At 41.0% G+C, this 24,059-nt stretch overlaps 1 protein-coding gene across 2 annotated transcripts in view; it reads left to right on the forward strand.

Annotated features, from left to right (window-relative positions):
• st3gal4 (ST3 beta-galactoside alpha-2,3-sialyltransferase 4) overlaps nucleotides 1–24,059 on the forward strand; it is a 155,766-nt gene that overhangs the window by 82,289 nt on the left and 49,418 nt on the right. Inside the window, exons 7-9 of one of the 2 annotated variants that reach the window (XM_034168000.1) lie at nucleotides 3,282–3,377; nucleotides 8,831–9,029; nucleotides 17,773–17,910. In XM_034168000.1, coding sequence (XP_034023891.1) covers nucleotides 3,282–3,377; nucleotides 8,831–9,029; nucleotides 17,773–17,910 — 433 coding nt within the window. The remainder of the gene's footprint in view (nucleotides 1–3,281; nucleotides 3,378–8,830; nucleotides 9,030–17,772; nucleotides 17,911–24,059) is intronic. The other variant, XM_034167999.1, reaches the window with a different exon arrangement.

The following is a 24,059-nucleotide window of genomic DNA, read 5'->3' on the forward strand; positions in this document are numbered from 1 at the left end:
GGTTCTACCTATGCAACCTACATTACAACAGAAATGGTTTGTTAAAGTGCATATCTCACTCCAGTCAATGCTGTCTTTCAGAAATTATATATCAGATTATGAATCATTTCTTCCAAGTCTTTAATGTGAGCCCTGATGTAGCTGATAAAAATAAAATTTGCCATATAGCATCTGAAAAATGCATACAGATTCAGAGCTATTTTTTTCGCTATAAAAGTAACCTAAGGCCCTGTTGGGGGTCTGCCGGAACCCCATCTGGTAGTTTTATGTGGTGAATGAACTCAATAACTGACAGGAGACAGACTTCAAAAAACACATGTTGTATTAAGAGATGCCTACACAGAGAACAGAGTCACTAAGACAGCGGTGGGGTCTTCCAGAAGCAAACATCACATGCACCGTTGCAACAGAGAGCCCAGACATTAGGACTGAGCTCTTCTAATTCCTGCAATTGACCTGCCCTCAGGTGGGCAGTCTTGCCCTGCCGTGTTTATCAGTGGAACTGTGTGTTTGGCTGCAAATCGGTGTATCTGCATGGTAAGTTGGTAATGTGATTGTGTTGTTTATTCAGGAAGCATGTGTCATATCAAAACGTTATTAAACGTTATTATACTTGATTCTGTAAGCGTGATAAGCAATAATGGAAAATTCCATCAGGCAGCATTATTTGTCCCAGACAGAAATGAAGAACTTGTTTTTATCAGATTAGACTGCACGCAAAGCAGCTACATTAAATATAGTTTGTAATATTAAGTGATCTGAGGATGTTTGGGTGTGTGTCATGGAACATTTCGACAGTCACTCCACCTGTGTTCAGCTGCATTCCACTTCATGACTTACTCCAGTACACACAGTCAATCTGGGCTTTTTTGTCTCCAAATGTAATATGGCTTTAATATGGTTTTAATATGGCTTTAATTTGGCCTTCAGATCAAATTATTATATATTGTGATCATTTCAGAGGCAGGACGAGATGATGTCATCAAAATTCATATTCCTCACAGCTTGAGGTTTCTGAGAAATTATAAGTTGGCAATTAAAATCATGCTAACTTCCCCATGTTTATGACTTAATTTCTCTGGGCATATAGCACCAAAAACAAAATGACATACATCAGTATTTTCACAATTCTTTTTTTATTTAGAATAGTCAGCTCATTTCACATTTTATTTACTTGTGATATGCACTTCAAGTTGTGCAGGCACCAATATAGCTAATAAAAACTACATGAAAAATACACAACAGTTTAATAGCCATTTTTGTCCATAATCATTACGTAAACATGGAGACCGACTTTTAGCCAGCTGAAGGTCATTCTGCTCCACTTGCGGCCACGTAGTTTATGTTAGCACGTCAATCCAGGTTGCTTTTTTGTATTCAGAGAAAAAACCTCACGTCAAATGCAAGTAAATAAGATTGAAAATCACATTTGAGCTCTCCTTTTTTGCACACAGCAGACATGTAGAATATTGCTGCTGCTCTGGTTCCAAAGTCGTTAGTTCCTTTAAAAAAAAAAAATCCAAATTATAAGAACACATGACAGTAAAGATCCGATTGGTAATCATTGTGTTTCTGTTGCTTCCATCTGTCGTTTGTCTCTTCAGAGTCATTGAGCCAGTAAAAGTAATGCCATTAAACGGCTGGGGGTGGGTCCGGTGTTCACGGCACGTTTCTCACATTAAGGTTGCAGCAATAGTCACTTTATCTCAGAGTCTTTGTGTTCCCACCTTTAAACACATGGATAAGATTCTTATTTCTCCAAGAGCCCAGCTCAAAGTAGATTTTGAAGCAAATTTCTCACCCTGTGCTCAGCTGCATTTCTCCAGTCTTTCTGGCAGTCATGTACAAAACACTTCCACTTCTCCCTCAAAAATCTTGTCTGTGGAAAAAAGGTCCAACTAATAAACACCATGAATGGTTATGATGGACCCTCTCAAAACACACCTGTTCACCATTTCCCCATATTCCCTGCCAAAGTCCACAAAAAACAGATTTCGAGCAGCAAAAAAAAAACAAAACAGATTTTGGTTTTCCTATTCGTTTCAATGAATGTCTCTGAGGGCGGGCCCTCACATGATGTGACTGAAGGCAACTTTTCATGCAGGCAAGCATTTCTGAGCATTCATGAGCAGCAGATGAAATCAAGTTAATTTCCTCTTGGTTGACTTCATTTCTTAGGGCATATGACACCAAAAATAAAGCACAGTACATCAGTATTTTCAGAATTATTTATTTATTTGGAATAGGGCAGTGCAGTCTCGTTTGAACCCCTGTGTGATGTCACAGGATTTGACCACATCTGGGGATAGGCGGTACCAACATGGCAGAGAATCCCCGGCAGAGTGTGGAAGTTTCAGCACAAACCATTCATCCTGGCTCTGTTAACTTCAAAGCATACTCGCCATCACCCAGCGGACATGCCGGATTAAGGTGTGCCAGTTTAAAATGGTTTGTGCTGAAACCCCCATCCTCCAAATGGTTTGTGCTGACATACGGGGATCAGTCTCTTCCCACAAACAGCGTCAGTTCTAATGGAAAATTGGTGTACTGTTTTGTTTTCTGCTGCAATCACCGAAGCAGTCATGAAAAGTGCAGGGTTTTTGTTTTTGGTTCCCAGTGGAGAAGGGAAGATAAGGCAAATGGGAGAGGTCGTGTCAGTAAGTAACCATTAACCAGAGTAGATGTGTTCTCTCGCCTGCACAGCCGCCTTGGCACATTTGAGCTCCGGGTCATAACTTGCAACACACTTTCCACTGCATCGTCACTTTTTCATTGCATTTTCACTTTGTTTGCCATGTAATTTGCCCAAAAATTCAGAGAAAGTGCCATGTTTCTGCTGGGGACAGACAAGGGTTGTCCCCTGATGTACATATATGTACATGTACATATATTTTACCCCTTTAGTGCCCACCCTCACACGAGACTGCACTGTCCAATTGTCAGCTCATTTGACATTTCATTTAACAGAGATATGCACTTTAAACATTGATTTCTCATCATTATGAGATTGAACTGTATGCACCTGCAGTCCTCAGTGTGACTACTTATGTGAATCCACTGGTACAGTAGGTGCCCGTGGATCACGTAACTCATGAATTATGACCATAAAGGTTGCTGGGTTGGGTGTTGCTTCTCAGATAATGAAAGCAAATAATGTCCTTGTTCAAATAATGGCAAGCAGTTGTTAACAGTTGTAACAGTTGTTACCTTGTTCCAAAAAAAGAGTAATTCCGTGACCATTTATTCTTTTTTGTGCATTTTGATTGTGCGTTTCTTCACAGCCTTGGATGCAGGACCTGTGTGGTCATAGGGAATGGCTTTGTCATTAAGAACACGTCTTTGGGGAACATCATCAACAAATACGATGTGGTCATTCGGTAAGCACATGAACATATTTTACCTGTTCTGGGTGGTTGGTTGGTCAACATGGTCATTCAAAAATCTGTAGCCTGTTTTTCATGAAGCTTGGAGGGTTGGAACATGAGCCAAAACAAGAACACATTTTCATGTTGATATGGATGCAGGGACTGATCGAGGAATTATTTTTTCTTAGCTTGTTTGTTTTTACTTTGTCAACATTGCAACACACTCTGTTATGTCTGTACGACAACATATAATTAAAATAATCAAGCTCACTCTGAGGTTTTAGTTCACATGGACACAGCCACTTCTTTACTTTTTACCTCGGCAAAGATATATACATGCACGTGGCGAACAACCAATAGAGAACACAGCACAGAAAATAGTTCTGCATGAACACTACACCCTCCTCATCTTTTTTTTTCTTTTTTTTTTTTACATTTTTTATAGGGTTTGAAGGATTACATGAAAACTACTTCAGGAATTCTCACTAAATTTGCAACACAGATACATATTTGACCATAGAAGACTCCATTAAATTTTGGAGGTGATCCAGATCTGGATTCTGGATGAAGATTTCAGTTCATATAGGTTTTGAAGGATTATGTCAAAACTACTTCACGGATTCTCACCAAATTTGCACCATAGATAGATATTAGGGCATGGAAGACTCCATTGAATTTTGAAGGTGATCTGGATCCAGTTGGCAAATGTCAGAAATCTCTGTTTGCTCTTGTTGTTTTAATTATTTTAGTTATTTCATGCAGTATTTCACATTGTATAAAACATTGTCCTGAATGAAAAACAATCATGCAAATGTAGAATTTTCATGTCTATAAACATACAGTTTTCTGCAAGTCTGGATAAGTGTAGATGGAAATGGGTTGAAGTCTGTGTATATATACACTGAACAAAAATATAAATGCAACACTTTTGTTTTTGCTCCCATTTTTCTTGAGCTGAACTCAGAGATCTAAAACATTTTCTATATACACAAAATACATATTGTTCACAAATCTAAATTTTTGTTAGTGAGCACTTCTCCTTTGCCAAGATAATCCATCACATCTGACAGGTGCTGCATATCAAGATACTGATTAGAGAGCATGATTATTGCACAGGTGTGCCTTAGGCTGGACACAGTAAACCTCCCTAGAGATTTGTTCCAGGAGGAATCCTTACCAGATGCCATAACCATCTCAACTGGCTCCTTTCAACGTGAAGGAGCAGCAGCTCTACTCCGAGCTCCTCATGGATGACCGAACTTCTCACCTTATCTCTAAGGGCCCCTTCACACATACTGTGAATTCGGGTGAATTGCGCATGAAGTGCGCATGAAGCAGGAATCGTACGCAATACATGTAAAATCGTAGCTGCCTCTAATGCCTGGTACACCTGTTGCCACAACTGTTTGCACACACCAGCGGCTGAAAAATAGAGTGTGTGCTGTCAGAGCCCATCAAACCCTCTCCCGGTAGGTGTCGGCCAAATTCCAGCTGACACTCACACATGGCACTTAGAAAATGTGTGGCCATTTGCACTGTTAACACGACAACAGTCAGCAGATAATCACTGTCGAGCTCGATGCAAAATTTGTCTAAGTGCCCCACGAGTGTGGCTTTGCAAAAAGCCACACACGTGGTGCATGTGTCTTGCATGTGTGCATATGTCTCCCCCCCACACTTGCATAAAATGCTTATATGTATGTACACATCTGATCACATGGGGTCCGGACAGCACGGGGAGGGGCCTGTCAGCTGATCACAGCACAATGACAGCTGGATGACAGCTCAGTGCACATATTACAAACACAGAAACCACCGCCAGGACAGTTATATAAATAATTAGGACAATACCTACATACGCAGTTACATAACAAATAATGAAAATGAATGACCATATAACACAGAGAGCAACACATAGGTCTGCTCACAGCCGCGGCTGTAAAGGTCTCTGCTCCTGGACGTCCCAGATGGAGAACACGTTCCGTGTTTGGAACGACATGAACTTACAAGATTCCTCTGTGAAACGCCTGTCTCTGCCTGCTGTCCTCAAGTGGAAATATATAAAACATCTTTCGCCTTTGCGCCGGGTTGCATCGGCCGAACACAGCGCACCTCCTCCATGTCCTTGTTCATTTCAGGCATTTTTCCACCCTGATTACAGGCCAGTGATGGAAGCTCAGTGTTAAAGTTTGTGGCTGGCAATCAGAGCTTTTGGAAAGTGCAGGTTTGAATCCCGTGGGTGGCATGCATTTTAATTTTTTTTAATTTTCACATGTGTGATGTGGTTACACATCGCGCAGCTGCTCGCACTGTGTTCCCCCATGCACGAACGGTTGCAGCAGCATCATGCACGCTTGCCTGTAGGCCCAATGTTTTCGTGGTTTGTTCATACGAGCAGTGAGTTGCCCTGAGTTGTACTCATTCATACTGTGTGTGAAGGGGCCCTAAGGGAGTCACCAGCCACTGTCCTGAGGAAGCACATTTCGGCCTATTGTACCCGGGATCTAGTTCTTTTGGTCATGATCCAACCCACATGGCCATTGGTGAGAGTATAAACGAAGATTGACCAGTAGATCGAGAGCTTCGTCTTTTGGCTCAGCTCACTTTTTGTCACAACAGTACAATAGAGCAAATGCAACACCATCCCTGCTGCACTGCTTCTCCTGCCAGTCTCACGCTCCATTGTCCCCTCACTCGTGAACAAGACCCTGAGGTACTTGAACTCCTTCACTTGCGGGAAGACGTCATTCGCTACCTGGAGTAGGCAATCCATTGGTTTCCTGCTGAGAACCATGGCCTCACATTTAGAGGTGCTGATCCTAATCCCAGCCGCTTCACACTTGGCCGCGAATTGATTCAGTGAGTGCTGGAGGTCACAGGCTGATGAAACCAACAGGACCACATCATCTACAAAAAGCATTGATGAGTGATGAATAAATTAATTAAATAAAAGCGACAACTGCATTCAGTGGGAACTAGCAATGACACTTGCACCCAATGTATGATACAGCCCTTAGGGTTCAAATCTGGAATCTGGAATGACCTTTTATAGTGAGGATAGCTTGGACTCCAACAAACAGATCTTGCAGTAAGTGATATTCAAAAGTTAACTGAGAGGTACTCAAAAATAATTTCATAAATTCAGTTCTCTCCATTAATAATAGACATTTGCAGGCCACCCCAGTGACCTCAGCTAATAGTAAATTTTTGGGTCAAGTGAAGGCTTTTTTAATAGGAGAAAAGTGAGATTTAGTTTAGTGTGAGACAAAGGCACTCTACAAATCAGACTTCATAACCTTGGAATGAACACGTGCATTTGGAGTTTTTATACATAAGCTTCTTTGAAACAAGTTGAACTTAGCCGGACCACAATGCATTTTTCTCCACATAAGCACCACATCCACAGCTCTCTTTCTCTGTTTGGAAGCTTATCGCTTACTTGGCCAGAGTCAGGTTATTGACATTCAGAATTCAGTACATTCCAACAGGTTTTAATCCATGCACATGCACTGTTTCTGACCTAGAAACTTCAGCTTCTCCTCAGTCCTGTCAAAACTGAAGCACAGAGTAATTATTCCCAGACGAAAAGTGGACGCTGACCGCAGGTGTTCCCTGATTTGCTCTCCCCACATGTGGCTGGCTGTCATGTGTGTGTGTGTGTGTGTGTGTGTATGTGTGTGTGTGTGTGGTAAAGCATTATATGCTCTTACATTGTAAGTGCCACAGGTTGGCAGGCAACGATGGAATTAGTAGTGACAAGGCGAAAGTAAGAATCAACATCCAAAATGGCAGCAGCTGTCATCATAGTTTGCCATTCTACAGTATTAAGTCTCCCACATATTTTCTGGCAGTCTATAGTTGAAATTTTAAGTTGTATTTGAGGAGTCAATTCCCCATTAGACAGAAAACTCACTAAAATGCCCTTGAACAAGATCCTTATTCCACAAGTTGCTCTTCCAGTGCGCAGTTGTGCATCTTACCTAGAAACACATTGGTGTGTGTGTGTGTGTGTGTGTGTGTATTCTGCATCTTATAGAATAAGCACTGTATAAATACAGTTCAAACCAGCGTGGCTCACAATCCAGGATGTCAGTTGTCCTGAGGTCGAAGGGGTGTCCTTTGTTTTGGATAATACATTCCCACCCTGAACAGGAAAGGAGGACTGCATGTGAAACTCCATGTGGGACCCTGCCCTCCCATCAGAGACAATAGTAGCTCCTGTGGTCCATCTAAAGGAGCTACTTGATTACATCAGAGACTTATTTACATATGACATTACACCCAACAGCCACTTTATTAGGTACACCTTGCTTACTGGGTTGGACCGCCCTTTTGCCTTTAGAACTGCCTTAATTCATAGCATAGATTCAACAAGCATAGATTCGCCCATTCAACCAGTCTGCTCTTTCCCCTCTGACCTCTGACATCAACAAGGCATTTTGGTCCACACAACTGCTGCTCACTGGATATCCTCTCTTTTTCAGACCATCCTCTGTAAACCCTAGAGATGGTGGTGTGTGAAAATCCCACTAGATCAGCAACTTCTAAAATACTCATACCAGCCCATCTGGCACAAACAACCATGCCAGGTTCAAAGTCACTTAAATCCTCTTTCTTCCCCACTCTGATGCTCGGTTTAAACTTTAGCAAGTCATCTTCACCACATCCAGATGCCTGAATGCAGTGACCTGTTGCCATGTGATTGGCTGATTAACTATTTGTGTTAAGCAATTGAACAGATGTACCTAATAAAGTGGCTAGTGAGAGTCGACATACTACCACTTGTCTTCAGAAACTGATGAAAGACAGCAGATGCTGTCTGAAACGTCTGACACGTTGTGTTAGAGATGTTATCCAGTTGTTTGATTTCTTTTGTATTATTTACCTGGATGTCTAACCTTCATTGACAACTATTTCATTGCTGTCATCTTGGTGGCTTCCTTGACTTGTCTTGCACCTTGGTGGCTTCCTTCATTTTTATCCACGTTCGTTCAGTATTTGACAACTGACAACATCCAGATAGAGTTGCCATATCGTACCATGCGGTTTGTATTGCTTATGCAAATAAACTCCAAGACATATTCAGTAACTTGGAAATGTCTTCCTCTCACTTGATGAAAGAAAACTGGCTGTAAAAGCAATAATTTAGTGTCAGTTCATTAAAGTATGTCAATAACTGTGCCAGGCATATATTTTATATATGCTTTGTTGTTGGTGTTCAATAAATACAAGATATATAAATATTGTTTTTATGCAAAATTGATTCATTTTCATTCATTTCTGAATAAATTTAAAATGATGCTATTATTACTTTTTAATGATTGTTCTGTGCACTCAGACAACTATTTGATTATCATTAAGAGATGTGCACATATTACAATGTGGATGCTCCTAAAAATAAATATAAAGCTGTCATGAAGCCATAAATGTACCTGAATGAATTTAGTATCTTTTCTCTGCCTCAGGTTGAATGATGCCCCAGTGCGGGGTTATGAGGAAGATGTGGGGAACAAAACCACCATGAGGTTCTTCTACCCAGAATCGGCTTCCTCTAATCCTGCTCTGCAGAATGACCCTAACACAATCATGGTCCTGGTACCTTTTAAACCGCATGATCTGCAGTGGCTCAAGGAAATCCTCTACAATGAAAAGAGGATACAGGATGTGAGAAAGCACTCCCTCTTTCACTTTCTTTTTTCTTCATTCATACCCCAGCAAACAGGAATACGAATGACCCTGTCTTTCCATCCATCTATCCATGAATGTTTTACGCAAGTGCAACTCCTCCTGAACCATTTGATGAATTTAAATGAAACTTAACCCAGTGGTAACACACTATGTGAAGATGCACATGAAGGAGAATGATTCCAGTTGAATGTTTGCAAGGAAAGACAACTGGAATTCATTCTTTAATTGATGCATCATATGATACTGCCCTGATAAGTGCAACTTCTTCTGAACTGGCTTGTAGATTTCAGTGAAACTTCACACAAAATAAATATGTATATGTATGACAATTAACAAACATTTAATGAAAAAGTTTACATTTACCGTACACTTTCACTGTATTAGTGTCTGATGCAGCTGTCTGCTGCTCAGATTGAAGATTCTGTGTAGATTTTTAAACACAGCAAATGCTAAATCCATCCAATATCAATTTGTTTGGAACATTTTTAAATGGTAAATGGACTGCATTTATATAGCGCTTTTCCATTTGCATCAGACGCTCAAAGCACTGTACAGTAATGCCTCACATTCACCCCGATGTCAGGGTGCTGCCATACAAGGTGCTCATGACACACCAGGAGCAATGACGGGATTAAGGACCTTGCCCAAGGTTAGTGATTAGTGATTTTCCAGTCAGGCTGGGATTTGAACCGAGGATCCTCTGGTCTCAAGCCCAACGCTTTAACCACTAGACCATCACCTCCCCTGAACATTATTTGTGACTAATATATAACAAATTACATGAAATATAACAAAACTAGTGTGTTGGCTGTGGGGATCCATGGGTTCTAGATTGGGTAGTGTTTATAAAATAGGTAGATGACATTTTTCAAGGGTGGTAATAAATTAACCAAAGTTTCTATAATGATTTTAACTGGAAGTGCAGGAAATTAAAAGTTTTATGAACAAATGTATTTATTATTTGGCACATTTAGTTGATGCCATGTTTTACAGCTGTCAAGGTTGAGATATTTCCTTTGTTCAGAGCTTGTCTGGCTACCAGGGACTGATTAATGCTGATATCAGCATCCATTTTTCAGTGTTGTCACCTAATATCCCTAATGTCTCAAAAAATATTAGTCCTATCAACTTTCCATTTTCACGGCGTTCATCCTTGACCCAAAATACATGAGCATACCAAATGGCAAATGTCAGCTCTCCCCAGTTTCTTCGTGATTGAAGTTACACACACGTACACAGAAGCCACTTGGCTGTTAATTCAGTTGTGCTCAAAGGTTTACATAACCTGGCAGATTTTTTTTTTTTTTGCCATTTTTCAGAGAATATATGACATGATAACACAAAAACCTTTTTTGACTCATGTTTAGTGGTTGTGTGAAGCCATTTATTGTCAAACAAATATGTTTACTATTTTTTAAATCATAATGACAAAAGTTTACATACCCCTGTTTTTAATACTGTGTATTGCCCCATTAAACATCAGTGACAGCTTTGGAGGCTTTTGTGGTAGTTGTGGACGTGCTCTCTGATGGTAAAGCTGCCACTGAATATGTATTGGACTTTATTTACATCAGTTATGAAGAAATACAAACAGTATGGCACTCTATGGTAAATCTGCATGGAATAGATACGTAGTTCTCAAGAACTGAGTGACTGCGCAAGAAGGAGAACAGTGAGGAAAGCCACCAAGACACCTAGACAACCCAGAAGAACTTATAGGTTGATGTGGCTGTGATTGGAGAAATTAGATTACTCATTACTGAAAAAAGCAGTCAGATTAGAGCAACGCATTACTCACTAACGCGTTACCGGCATCACTGTTTATATATATTATACGAATAATGAATGTTTATGAATTCAATAGTACAAATATTTCATGAGGTGAAATATTCCTTCCATTGAGAGAATGTAAAAACTGTCATTATTTGTTTTATATAACGGCTAAAATAGATCCTTGTCATTTGATATGTTATTAATTTATAAACAACAGAAAAGGGACTTACATTTTGGTGTTCCACTGATGCTAAAGTCCAAATTGTGATGTGTAGTCCAGTGATGCTGTGCACTGACTTCGGACGTCCATAAAAAAAAGGAAAAAAAAAAGACTGTGTAGTTCTTCAGTCCAGCCAAAAATCACATCCGCCTTTAATCTGAACAGCTCTTCAAGTATCCAGATGGCTTACAATGGAGTGGATTTTGTGTGTGTGTGTGTGTGTATGTGTGTATGCAGCATCAGTTAGCTCAGTCAAATCATCATGTAGTTGTCCTCCACGCGTGCATGCACACACACATGCGCTTACAAGAATTAGCAGCGTCAGTTAGCTCAATCAAATTATGTATTGGGAGAGTCGTTGTCCCCTGTGCGCACGTGCACACACGCAACCTGGTTGGTGCTTGTGCGTGCGTGTACTACCACGCTTGTGCATGTGTGTTGTGCGCGCGCGTGCACGAGCATGTGTGGGTGCGTGGGTGCATGCATGCATGCGCGTGCACGGGCATGTGTGGGTACGCGCGTACCCGTGCACACGCACATGATCACGTGTGCGTGCATGCACAAGGACGCGCGTGCAGAGTGCAATGGTACCAAATGTATGGAACCAAATTTGAACTCTAAATGGAACCAAGCCGCACTCTAAATGCAATGCAACACAAATGGAATGAATTAATCCATGTCATGTGACATACAAAGCACCAATCAAATGACAAGGATCTGCTCAGCCGTGTTTATATATATATATATATATATATATATATATATATATATATATATATATATATATATATATATATATATATATATATATATATATATATATATATATATATATATACACACACACGAGGTCTGTTATAAAAGTAACAATAACCTTATGGATTTGAATCACGTGCGCTTGCATCAGCCAAGCATGAACCTTCGTGCGCATGCGTGAGTTTTTTCACGCCTGTCTGTTGCATCATTCGCCTATGAGCACGCCTTGTGGGAGGAGTGGTAAAGCCCCCTTGGCGGATTTTCATTGTCAGGAAAATGGCGGAGCGACTGCCGCTTTGCTAAATCAAAGTTTTTTTCAGAAACTGTGAGAGACAGCCAGGTGAAAACGATTCGGAAAAGTCAGATGGCTTTCGGTGAAGATCTTATGGGGATCACACAGATTAAGGAGCATTACAACCGGATTAAAGAGAGCCCACAATGGCGGATGGTGCGCCGCGCTCCGAGCACCTGTTCAACACCTGTTCAATATCAGGTGTTGAACATGCTTTGCTCTTTGAAAGCCTGAGGAAAATGGGACATTCAAGACATTGCTCAGAAGAACAGCGTAGTTTGATTAAAAAGTTGATTGGACGTGCAACAAATTATAGGCTGTTCATCTACAATGATCTCCAATATATATATATATATATATATATATATATATATATATATATATATATATATATATATATATATATATATATATACACTCAACAAAAATATAAACGCAACACTTTTGGTTGCACCAAAACCACCAACAACCAGCAAAAATCTATTAAGCATAAAAATTCAAAAAGAAAAAATAATATAGCACCTTCAACTGCACCACAGACTAAAACAGTTAAATGTGGTCTATTAAACGTTAGGTCTCTCTCTTCTAAGTCCCTGTTGGTAAATGATATAATAATTGATCAACATATTGATTTATTCTGCCTAACAGAAACCTGGTTACAGCAGGATGAATATGTTAGTTTAAATGAGTCAACACCCCCGAGTCACACTAACTGTCAGAATGCTCGTAGCACGGGCCGAGGAGGAGGATTAGCAGCAATCTTCCATTCCAGCTTATTAATTAATCAAAAACCCAGACAGAGCTTTAATTCATTTGAAAGCTTGTCTCTTAGTCTTGTTCATCCAAATTGGAAGTCCCAAAAACCAGTTTTATTTGTTATTATCTATCGTCCACCTGGTCGTTACTGTGAGTTTCTCTGTGAATTTTCAGACCTTTTGTCTGACTTAGTGCTTAGCTCAGATAAGATAATTATAGTGGGCGATTTTAACATCCACACAGATGCTGAGAATGACAGCCTCAACACTGCATTTAATCTATTATTAGACTCTATTGGCTTTGCTCAAAAAGTAAATGAGTCCACCCACCACTTTAATCATATCTTAGATCTTGTTCTGACTTATGGTATGGAAATAGAAGACTTAACAGTATTCCCTGAAAACTCCCTTCTGTCTGATCATTTCTTAATAACATTTACATTTACTCTGATGGACTACCCAGCAGTGGGGAATAAGTTTCATTACACTAGAAGTCTTTCAGAAAGCGCTGTAACTAGGTTTAAGGATATGATTCCTTCTTTATGTTCTCTAATGCCATATACCAACACAGTGCAGAGTAGCTACCTAAACTCTGTAAGTGAGATAGAGTATCTCGTCAATAGTTTTACATCCTCATTGAAGACAACTTTGGATGCTGTAGCTCCTCTGAAAAAGAGAGCTTTAAATCAGAAGTGCCTGACTCCGTGGTATAACTCACAAACTCGCAGCTTAAAGCAGATAACCCGTAAGTTGGAGAGGAAATGGCGTCTCACTAATTTAGAAGATCTTCACTTAGCCTGGAAAAAGAGTCTGTTGCTCTATAAAAAAGCCCTCCGTAAAGCTAGGACATCTTTCTACTCATCACTAATTGAAGAAAATAAGAACAACCCCAGGTTTCTTTTCAGCACTGTAGCCAGGCTGACAAAGAGTCAGAGCTCTATTGAGCTGAGTATTCCATTAACTTTAACTAGTAATGACTTCATGACTTTCTTTGCTAACAAAATTTTAACTATTAGAGAAAAAATTACTCATAACCATCCCAAAGACGTATCGTTATCTTTGGCTGCTTTCAGTGATGCCGGTATTTGGTTAGACTCTTTCTCTCCGATTGTTCTGTCTGAGTTATTTTCATTAGTTACTTCATCCAAACCATCAACATGTTTATTAGACCCCATTCCTACCAGGCTGCTCAAGGAAGCCCTACCATTATTTAATGCTTCGATCTTAAATATGATCAATCTATCTTTGTTAGTTGGCTATGTACCACAGGCTTTTAAGGTGGCAGTAATTAAACCATTACTTAAAAAGCCATCACTTGACCCAGCTATCTTAGCTAATTATAGGCCAATCTCCAACCTTCCTTTTCTCTCAAAAATTCTTGAAAGGGTAGTTGTAAAACAGCTAACTGATCATCTGCAGAGGAATGGTCTATTTGAAGAGTTTCAGTCAGGTTTTAGAATTGATCATAGTACAGAAACAGCATTAGTGAAGGTTACAAATGATCTTCTTATGGCCTCGGACAGTGGACTCGTCTCTGTGCTTGTTCTGTTGGACCTCAGTGCTGCTTTTGATACTGTTGACCATAAAATTTTATTACAGAGATTAGAGCATGCCATAGGTATTAAAGGCACTGCGCTGTGGTGGTTTGAATCATATTTGTCTAATAGATTACAATTTGTTCATGTAAATGGGGAATCTTCTTCACAGACTAAAGTTAATTATGGAGTTCCACAAGGTTCTGTGCTAGGACCAATTTTATTCACTTTATACATGCTTCCCTTAGGCAGTATTATTAGACGGTATTGCTTAAATTTTCATTGTTACGCAGATGATACCCAGCTTTATCTATCCATGAAGCCAGAGGACACACACCAATTAGCTAAACTGCAGGATTGTCTTACAGACATAAAGACATGGATGACCTCTAATTTCCTGCTTTTAAACTCAGATAAAACTGAAGTTATTGTACTTGGCCCCACAAATCTTAGAAACATGGTGTCTAACCAGATCCTTACTCTGGATGGCATTACCCTGACCTCTAGTAATACTGTGAGAAATCTTGGAGTCATTTTTGATCAGGATATGTCATTCAAAGCGCATATTAAACAAATATGTAGGACTGCTTTTTTGCATTTACGCAATATCTCTAAAATCAGAAAGGTCTTGTCTCAGAGTGATGCTGAAAAACTAATTCATGCATTTATTTCCTCTAGGCTGGACTATTGTAATTCATTATTATCAGGTTGTCCTAAAAGTTCCCTAAAAAGCCTTCAGTTAATTCAAAATGCTGCAGCTAGAGTACTGACGGGGACTAGAAGGAGAGAGCATATCTCACCCATATTGGCCTCTCTTCATTGGCTTCCTGTTAATTCTAGAATAGAATTTAAAATTCTTCTTCTTACTTATAAGGTTTTGAATAATCAGGTCCCATCTCATCTTAGGGACCTCGTAGTACCATATCACCCCAATAGAGCGCTTCGCTCTCAGACTGCAGGCTTACTTGTAGTTCCTAGGGTTTGTAAGAGTAGAATGGGAGGCAGAGCCTTCAGCTTTCAGGCTCCTCTCCTGTGGAACCAGCTCCCAATTTAGATCAGGGAGACAGACACCCTCTCTACTTTTAAGATTAGGCTTAAAACTTTCCTTTTTGCCTAAAGCTTATAGTTAGGGCTGGATCAGGTGACCCTGAACCATCCCTTAGTTATGCTGCTATAGACGTAGACTGCTGGGGGGTTCCCATGATGCACTGTTTCTTTCTCTTTTTGCTCTGTATGCACCACTCTGCATTTAATCATTAGTGATCGATCTCTGCTCCCCTCCACAGCATGTCTTTTTCCTGGTTCTCTCCCTCAGCCCCAACCAGTCCCAGCAGAAGACTGCCCCTCCCTGAGCCTGGTTCTGCTGGAGGTTTCTTCCTGTTAAAAGGGAGTTTTTCCTTCCCACTGTAGCCAAGTGCTTGCTCACAGGGGGTCGTTTTGACCGTTGGGGTTTTACATAATTATTGTATGGCCTTGCCTTACAATATAAAGCGCCTTGGGGCAACTGTTTGTTGTGATTTGGCGCTATATAAAAAAAATTGATTGATTGATTGATTGGTTTTGCTCCCATTTTGTATGAGATGAACTCAAAGATCTAAATCTTTTTCCACATACACAATATCACCATTTCTCTCAAATATTGTTCACAAACCAGTCTACATCTGTGATAGTGAGCACTTCTCCTTTGCTGAGATAATCCATCCCACCTCACAGGTGTGCCATATCAAGATGCTGATTAGACACCATGATTAGTGCACAGGTGTGCCTTAGACTGCCCACAATAAAAGGCCACTCGGAAAGGTGCAGTTTTATCACACAGCACAATGCCACAGATGTCGCAAGATTTGAGGGAGCGTGCAATTGGCATGCTGACAGCAGGAATGTCAACCAGAGCTGTTGCTTGTGTATTGAATGTTCATGTCTCTACCCTAAGCCATCTCCAAAGTCGTTTCAGAGAATTTGGCAGTTCATCCAACCAGCCTCACAACCGCAGACCACGTGTAACCACACCAGCCCAGGACCTCCACATCCAGCATGTTCACCTCCAAGATCGTCTGAGACCAGCCACTCGGACAGCTGCTGAAACAATCGGTTTGCATAACCAAAGAATTTCTGCACAAACGGTCAGAAACCGTCTCAGGGAAGCTCATCTGCATGCTCGTCGTCCTCATCGGGGTCTCGACCTGACTCCAGTTTGTCGTCGTAACCGACTTGAGTGGGCAAATGCTCACATTCGCTGACGTTTGGCACATTGGAGAGGTGTTCTCTTCACAGATGATGCGAAGATGTGTTGCACTGCATGAGGCAAATGATTTGGCACATTGGAGAGGTGTTCTCTTCACAGATGATGCGAAGATGTGTTGCACTGCATGAGGCAAATGGTGGTCACACCAGATACTGACTGGTATCCCCCCCAATAAAACAAAACTGCACCTTTCAGAGTGGCCTTTTATTGTGGGCGGTCTAAGGCACACCTGTGCACTAATCATGGTGTCTAATCAGCATCTTGGTATAGCACACCTGTGAGGTGGGATGGATTATCTCAGCAAAGGAGAAGTGCTCACTATCACAGATTTCGACTAGTTTGTGAACAATATTTGAGGGAAATGGTGATATTGTGTATGTGGAAAAAGTTTTAGATCTTTGAGTTCATCTCATACAAAATGGGAGCAAAACCAAAAGTGTTGCGTTTATATTTTTGTTGAGTATATATATATATATATATATATATATATATATATATATATATATATATATATATATATATATATATATATATATGAGCTAGGCTCCAGACTGCTGTAACCCTAAGTTAAAATAAATAAAATAAGCAGGTACAGAAAATGAATGAATGAACAGAAGTTGATGAATTTGTTAATCTAGTTATTTCATTGCACATTCTTAGTACAACTGATATATGTAAGTTACTATTATGAATGACATCATTTTGTGAGCTTGGTCACACAGATCTCTTCTTTTTTCTCCCTTTCTTTCCTTCTTTCTTTCTGTCTCACACGAACAAGCTCCTTTTGTTTGCTCATAGTTACTGACTAGTAGCCTGTAGCAAGAACAAATCCTTTAAAAGTTCTGCTTCAGTGATACCAGTGCCCTCCAGAGTTAAATGCAGTTTCCAGAACCAACATCTCTCTCTGTAGCTCCCAGCACCTCTGGCGTCTTCGTGCTAATACTTGCAGGGTCATTACCTGCTAATTTGCACATTGATTTAGTTGCCTCTAAACATGAGCGAATCACAGGTTCAACTGCATCTCTGCTTGTTCAAATAAACTCTATACACATTTGTTCTTCCTCTGCTGTTTTGGTTCCTTCATTTCCTGCCTGTTGCTTACATTTTTGCTGATACCAGTCTCTCTTAATGTTACTGTTCCAGGTGAGGAAAGACTTTTGGAAACCTCCTCCGCAAATCTGGTTAGGTGATGTGAGTAAAATTAGAGTGCTGGACCCTCACTTTCTGCACCAGACGGCTGAAAGATTACTCCAGATCCCCTTGCATCCCAAGACTAAACAGGTAGATGGTTGCTTCCACTTTACTGTTTTAGTACTCATTGAGATAAATGGTTAATGACAAGGGATTGGCTATGTTCCTCAATGGCTATGATTGACAGATTATTACTTTTGAGAGGTAAGGGAGGACTTCAAGTCTGCCTGGGCAATTCCAGGTAGGACCCAAATTAGTTTGAAGAGGTGGCAGATGCAGAAATGTTAAGTCTTTGTAGTACTGACTCTGAAATTAAAGGATTTTTTTTTCAGCCAAATCACAACAAATATTTTCTTACTCTTGACCAGAGTTAGGGTACCTTCACACATAACATGAAATATGCAGAAACTGAAAGAAAATCCACGAGCCAAAAATGAAATGGGGAACCACAAAACATTCCACCTGCTGTCGGGAGGGACACATGGTCGGACAGGCGTGGACAATACCACGGCGACGGTTTTGTGCATGCTCGTGTTCACATACATAAACACAGTGCGAGCACGTGAAAAGTCGCGCAAACAGCAGTGGTTGAAAAAAATTAAAAAACACCACAATTTATAATACTTAATTCCTGTTATAAACAGCAGATTTAGCCTCCACCTAGACGTACACCAGGAAGTAATGAAATGTGTTGTGTGGGCCGCCAGAAGAGGAGGTACTGCTGGCCCACCACCAGAGGGCGCCCTGCCTGAAGTGCGGGCTTCAGGCACTAGAGGGCGCTGCCGCCTCACAGGATCAGCCGAGGTGACAGCTGTCACTCATCAACTGTGACAGCTGTCACCGATCATCTGCACTTCATCCCGGATAAAAGCAGGATGACACCTCCAACACTTGTCTCGTGAAGAGCAGGTCAGCTCCTGTGTCATGAAGAGTTGGCTCCCGTCTCATGAAGAACTGGGCTCTCGCGTCATGAACACACCAGTCGGCATGGCGTGTCCAGTGCGCAGTGACCCGCTGCAAATGTGACGTGTTTTAATTATTACAATGTGGGGAAATCCCACAGTGACACGTGTCTCACGGGGCGTCCCGTGGGGTGATTTCCTGCATGACATGATATTTACCAGTGTTGCGGTGCGCTGAAGAAATAGGTGCTTTAATTTATTTCCACGCAAGAACAGCATGCCAACGTCCGCGCTTCATGCTGTAGATGTGTGACTTCATATCCTACAAGCCAGTACAGGTGTTCCCCAGCTGTGACTTGCGAGTACAGACATCTGAACAGCTGCGCGTCACGGGGGACACACCCACCTCTGTCTGCAGACCTCATTAGCTCACAAAAGAAAAGGCTCACTTGGCTCACTCTCTGTTCCTTCATTCTGTGATTTTTATTTCATGTATGTATTATTATTTGTTTGTTCTGCATCCCTCTGTTGTCTGTGTTTGTAATGTAACACCTTGCGTGCATGGTCACATCCAGCTGATGCGGCGGTCAGCTGACAGACGCTGTATGTCCACAGCAAAGCATGTGAGCAAAGCGATCACACAAGAACGAGTTCATGCCTTTACCCTTATTTGTGTTATTTAATCACTCTTTCTTTCTGTCATGTAAACTACAATTTACGTGGTGGTAGTGACATGAGCTTGCTCGGCCAGCTTCACACCATGCCATGTGCTCAGACGCTGACTGGTCCTCATGTGATCGTGTCGGTACGTAATTTTCAGCATGTCATGAGGGCACAAATGACCGGCCACACGTGCGCATTGTGTTCACCAGCTGCATTGCAGTACACAGTGGTCAGCTGTTCCAGCAGTGCGCTGCGGTAGACAGCGATCAGACTCCAGGACCTTCAGCCACAGCTAACAATGTTGGATTCATGATGTGTGTGTGTGTGTGTGTGGGGGGGGGGGGGGGGGGGGGGGGGGGGGGGTCATCACAGTCACACCCATGTGTGTTGCTAGGTTATGTCACACTCGTGGGGCACTTAGACAATATTCACAGACAGGTCGATTGTGGTCACCTGCTGTCTACTCTTGTGATGGGCGCGCGTATAGCCCCACCTTTTCTAAGTGTCCAACGAGCAGTGTTGGATGTTCATGTGTGACACCTGTAATTTGGCTGACACCTGCCAAGAGAGGGGTCGAATGGGCACTCGCAGGGCACTCTCTGTCTTTCTCTGTCTGTCACTGGTGTGCACGAATGGATGTTGTGACAGCTGTACTAAGCGTTTGAGGCGGCTCCGATTTTTCACGAGTGGCATTTGACTCCTACTTTGTGCGCCATTCTGCCTCAATCATGTTATGTGTGAAGTGGCCCTTACTGTACCTAGCTAATTCTGCAGACTTGGTTTGGCCAGGCTTTGAGATCTGTCATTAAAATTCAGCTAAATTTGTCATGTTTTCATTATTTTGTAAAACATACATACACACACACACACACACACACACACACACACACACACACACACACACACACACACACACACACACACACACACACACACACACACACATATATACACACATATTACATTATTAAGTAATAAAGCAACAATTAATAGTTAATTAATAATAATAGACTACGGGCACTTATTATGTCCTTTGATCATATTGTATGGAAAACAGAAAAAAAGGGGAAATTTCACACTTTTATAGTTATCTTTACAATGAAAGTGTGTTAAGAAATTTGTTCTACAATGAAAGTGTGTTAAGAAATTTGTTCTAGTAGTCTATGATGACTTTTTCACCTTTTTTCAGCATCATTATATGCAAATATTGCCGTTTTGTGCTTGTCCCACACCCAGACTTTTGATCTTCAGTGATAAAAATGAATGGTAAAGAAACATTTTTTCTAATGTTTTAAAATATCTCTGAATAAAATATCAGTAAAATAATCAAAACATAATTGGGGTATTCAATATCATACAACTGTTGTGATTTTTTTAAACAAAATGTAGTTGTCCCACACTATTGCTGTAATTTCCACCACAACACTGTAATGTCCCTTTAAACAGTTTGTATGAAAGCTTGTTTGGGTAGTTTCTATGGAGATAAACAGTGCCATCAGAGCACATGTATATAGCGCCAAATCACAACAAACAGTTGCCCCAAGGCGCTTTATATCGTAAGGCAATGGTGTGGTGGAAATTACATTTACAAGGCCAATAGTACCCGTAGTTAAAGAATCACCCATACATTTGCTACGTACAGTTTGGGGACCACAGTGCCTTAGTGGTTAGAACTGTTATCTTACAGCAAGAAGGTCCTTGGTTTGCCTCCAACCTGGTCTTGTCTATGTGGAGTTTGCTTGTTCTCCCCGTGTTTGTGAATGAATGAATTTATTCGGCACACAGACTCAACACTAATAAAAGACTCAGAAATAAGACAATTAAAAAGTGAACATGTGTGACCGAAAGGATGTGGGCAGAAGCAAAGCTTACAAATGCCCACCCCTTATATATACATACACATATACACATACGAGTACTTCCAACAGAAAATGCCAGCAGACAGTATAAATTAATAAAAAAAACCCACAAACAACCAGACAAACAGAGTGCACAATCCCCCAAAACAGTAACAAAAATCTATAAATGTAGTTCATCAGATTATAAGAAGCAATCATCTTGTTCTTATAGAGCCTTTTAGAGCCAACTAAGGTACCAGATAATTTGATGTTATCAGGACAATTATTCCAAATGTTAACACCTTTAACAGAAATGCAATGACTTTTTACAAGTACCGGTAGTTCGAATCTTTGATTTCTCTAATACTAACGTTCCTCTCAAATTGTAACTTGACTTCCTCATTTTAAACAGATTTCAAACATGTTGAGGAAAAAGTTTGTTTTTGACTTTATACAGGATTTGAAATGTGGTGTACTCAACCAAATCCCAGAATTTTAAAATATGTAAACCGACAAATAATAGGTTTGTTGGTTCACGGTAGGGTTTGTCACAAATAATTCTTATGGCTTTCTTTTGTAGTAAGAATATTGTTTTTTTTGTGTTTCCCCAAACCTCACTGCAATAGGTCATATATGTAACAAGTCATAAATGATGTAAAATAGTTAATGAATGTTGCGAGATGAAGTTTTTTGCTTTATACAGGATTTATATGTTTTCCAGCTTAATTTGTCATCAATAAACAAGTTCAATTTCGGTATCATGTAATAAATTTCTGCCTAAATTCCTGGGCTTACTTCCAAATATAATACACTTAGTTATACCAAAATGGAGTGAAAATTTCTTTAATTCTTTCTCCATCATGTCCAAAAGCTGTCCCAAATGATCCCCACAGTTGTATCATCATCAAACAAAATACAAGTCAGGGATGTAGAAACCAAACATATATCATTAATATATAAAAGAAACAACAGTGGACCAAGGACTGAATCCTGGGGCACCCCACATGTGATCTTCAAAATTTCAGAATTTATCCCACATAAATTAACATACTGATAGCTACTTATAAATAACTCGCTATCCACTCATATGCCAAACTCAGTACTTCTGCAGTTTATCCAATAATAAGGCATGATCTATGGTGTCAAATGCTCTCTGTAAAAAAAAAAAAAAAACAACAGTGTAGTTCTTATTCTCAATTGCATTTGTAATTTGTTCAACAAAGTCAATTAAAGCCATTGAAGTTGTATGATTTTTTCTAAATCCACATTTCTGCTCACTAAGGGCCCCTTCACACATAGTGCGAATTTGGTCGATTTGCACAGAAAGTGCGCAGGAAGCAGGAATCATGTACAAAATGTGTAATTTCATAGCTGCCTCCAATGCCTTGTACACCTGTTGCTACAACTATTTGTGCACACCAGTGGCTGAAAGACAGAGTGTGCGCTGTGTGAGCCCATTGAACCATCTCGTGGCAGGTGTTGGCCAAATTCCAGCTGACACACACAAACATCTATGAGGTCTATTAGAAAAGTATCCGACCTTATTTAAAAAAAAAACCATATGGATTTGAATCACATGTGCTTGCGTGAGCCAACCTTGAACCTTCATGCGCATGCGTGATTTTTTTCACACCTGTCGGTTGCGTCATTCGCCTGTGAGCAGGCTTTGAGTGAGGAGTGGTCCACCCCCTCGGCGGATTTTCATTGTCAGGGAAATGGCTGAGAGACTGCTGCTTTGCTTGATCAAATTTTTTTTAGAAACTGTGAGGCACATCCATGTGGACACCATTCGAGAAATTCAGGTGGTTTTTGGTGAAAATCTTATGGGCTTCAAAGACATTAAGGGATGTTACTGTCGCTTTAAGGACGGCCCACAGCAGCTGTGGGGCGCGCCGCGCTCCAGCTGCCATCGACAGGCTGAACGACCATTTCATTTCTAAACGGATCGCTCTGTGGATCCGTGACCATCGTGTGCACTTTCTCTGGTTATCACAAGAGCTGGACATCACCCATTTTCCTGCAGATTTCACTTTTAACAAGAGACTTTGTCATGGAAAGCCGAGCGGACGCTTCGCGCATCATGATGGATTCGCTGCTGGACCGACACAAAACCACCTCAGTTTTGGTCTCACAGGACGGCTTTGAGATGGCATTCAGACAGCTGTCGGTGGTTGTTCAGTCGAGTGAGTATCCAAGAAATTGTGGATGTGCCTGGACATGCCAGAACATGTTCTGTGATGCTTCATCATGGCATTGCTTTGCGGTGCCGCGACGCGCAAAGCAGAATTAAACAATTTCAAATTTCAATTTCTCTGATACTCACTCGACTGATAACAGAAATTGTGGAGAGGTGGACATGTCCCAGCTTGTCCTTCTGGCACTCCGAAACGGAGGTGTTCTTTGTCTCGCTTGCCGTCGTGACGCGCGAAGCGTCCGCTCCTTTCCATGACAAAATCTCCTCCTGCACATGCTCATTCGATCCCCCTCTCGGCAGGTGTCGGCCAAATTCCAGGCATCGCACACAAACATTAACATCGCTCGCTGCACACTTAGAAAGGGCTGGGCTATTCGTGCACCTGGTACGATAGTAGACAGCAGGTGACCATATTCGACCTGTCTGTGAAAATTTTCAAAGTGCAACACAAGTGTGGCATCACCTAGCAACACAGATGGGTGTAACTGTGCCGACTGCCCCCCCCCCACACACAAATGGCATGTGGAGTGTGTCGTCGTCATCGTCGTACGTCCCCCCTACACCATAAATGGCCTGTGGAGTGTGTTGTCCCCCCTCCACCAACACACACACACATGCCATGAATCCAACATTGTCAGCAGT

Source organism: Thalassophryne amazonica, chromosome 4 (genome assembly GCF_902500255.1).
Source record: "Thalassophryne amazonica chromosome 4, fThaAma1.1, whole genome shotgun sequence".
NCBI classification, from domain to species: domain Eukaryota; kingdom Metazoa; phylum Chordata; class Actinopteri; order Batrachoidiformes; family Batrachoididae; genus Thalassophryne; species Thalassophryne amazonica.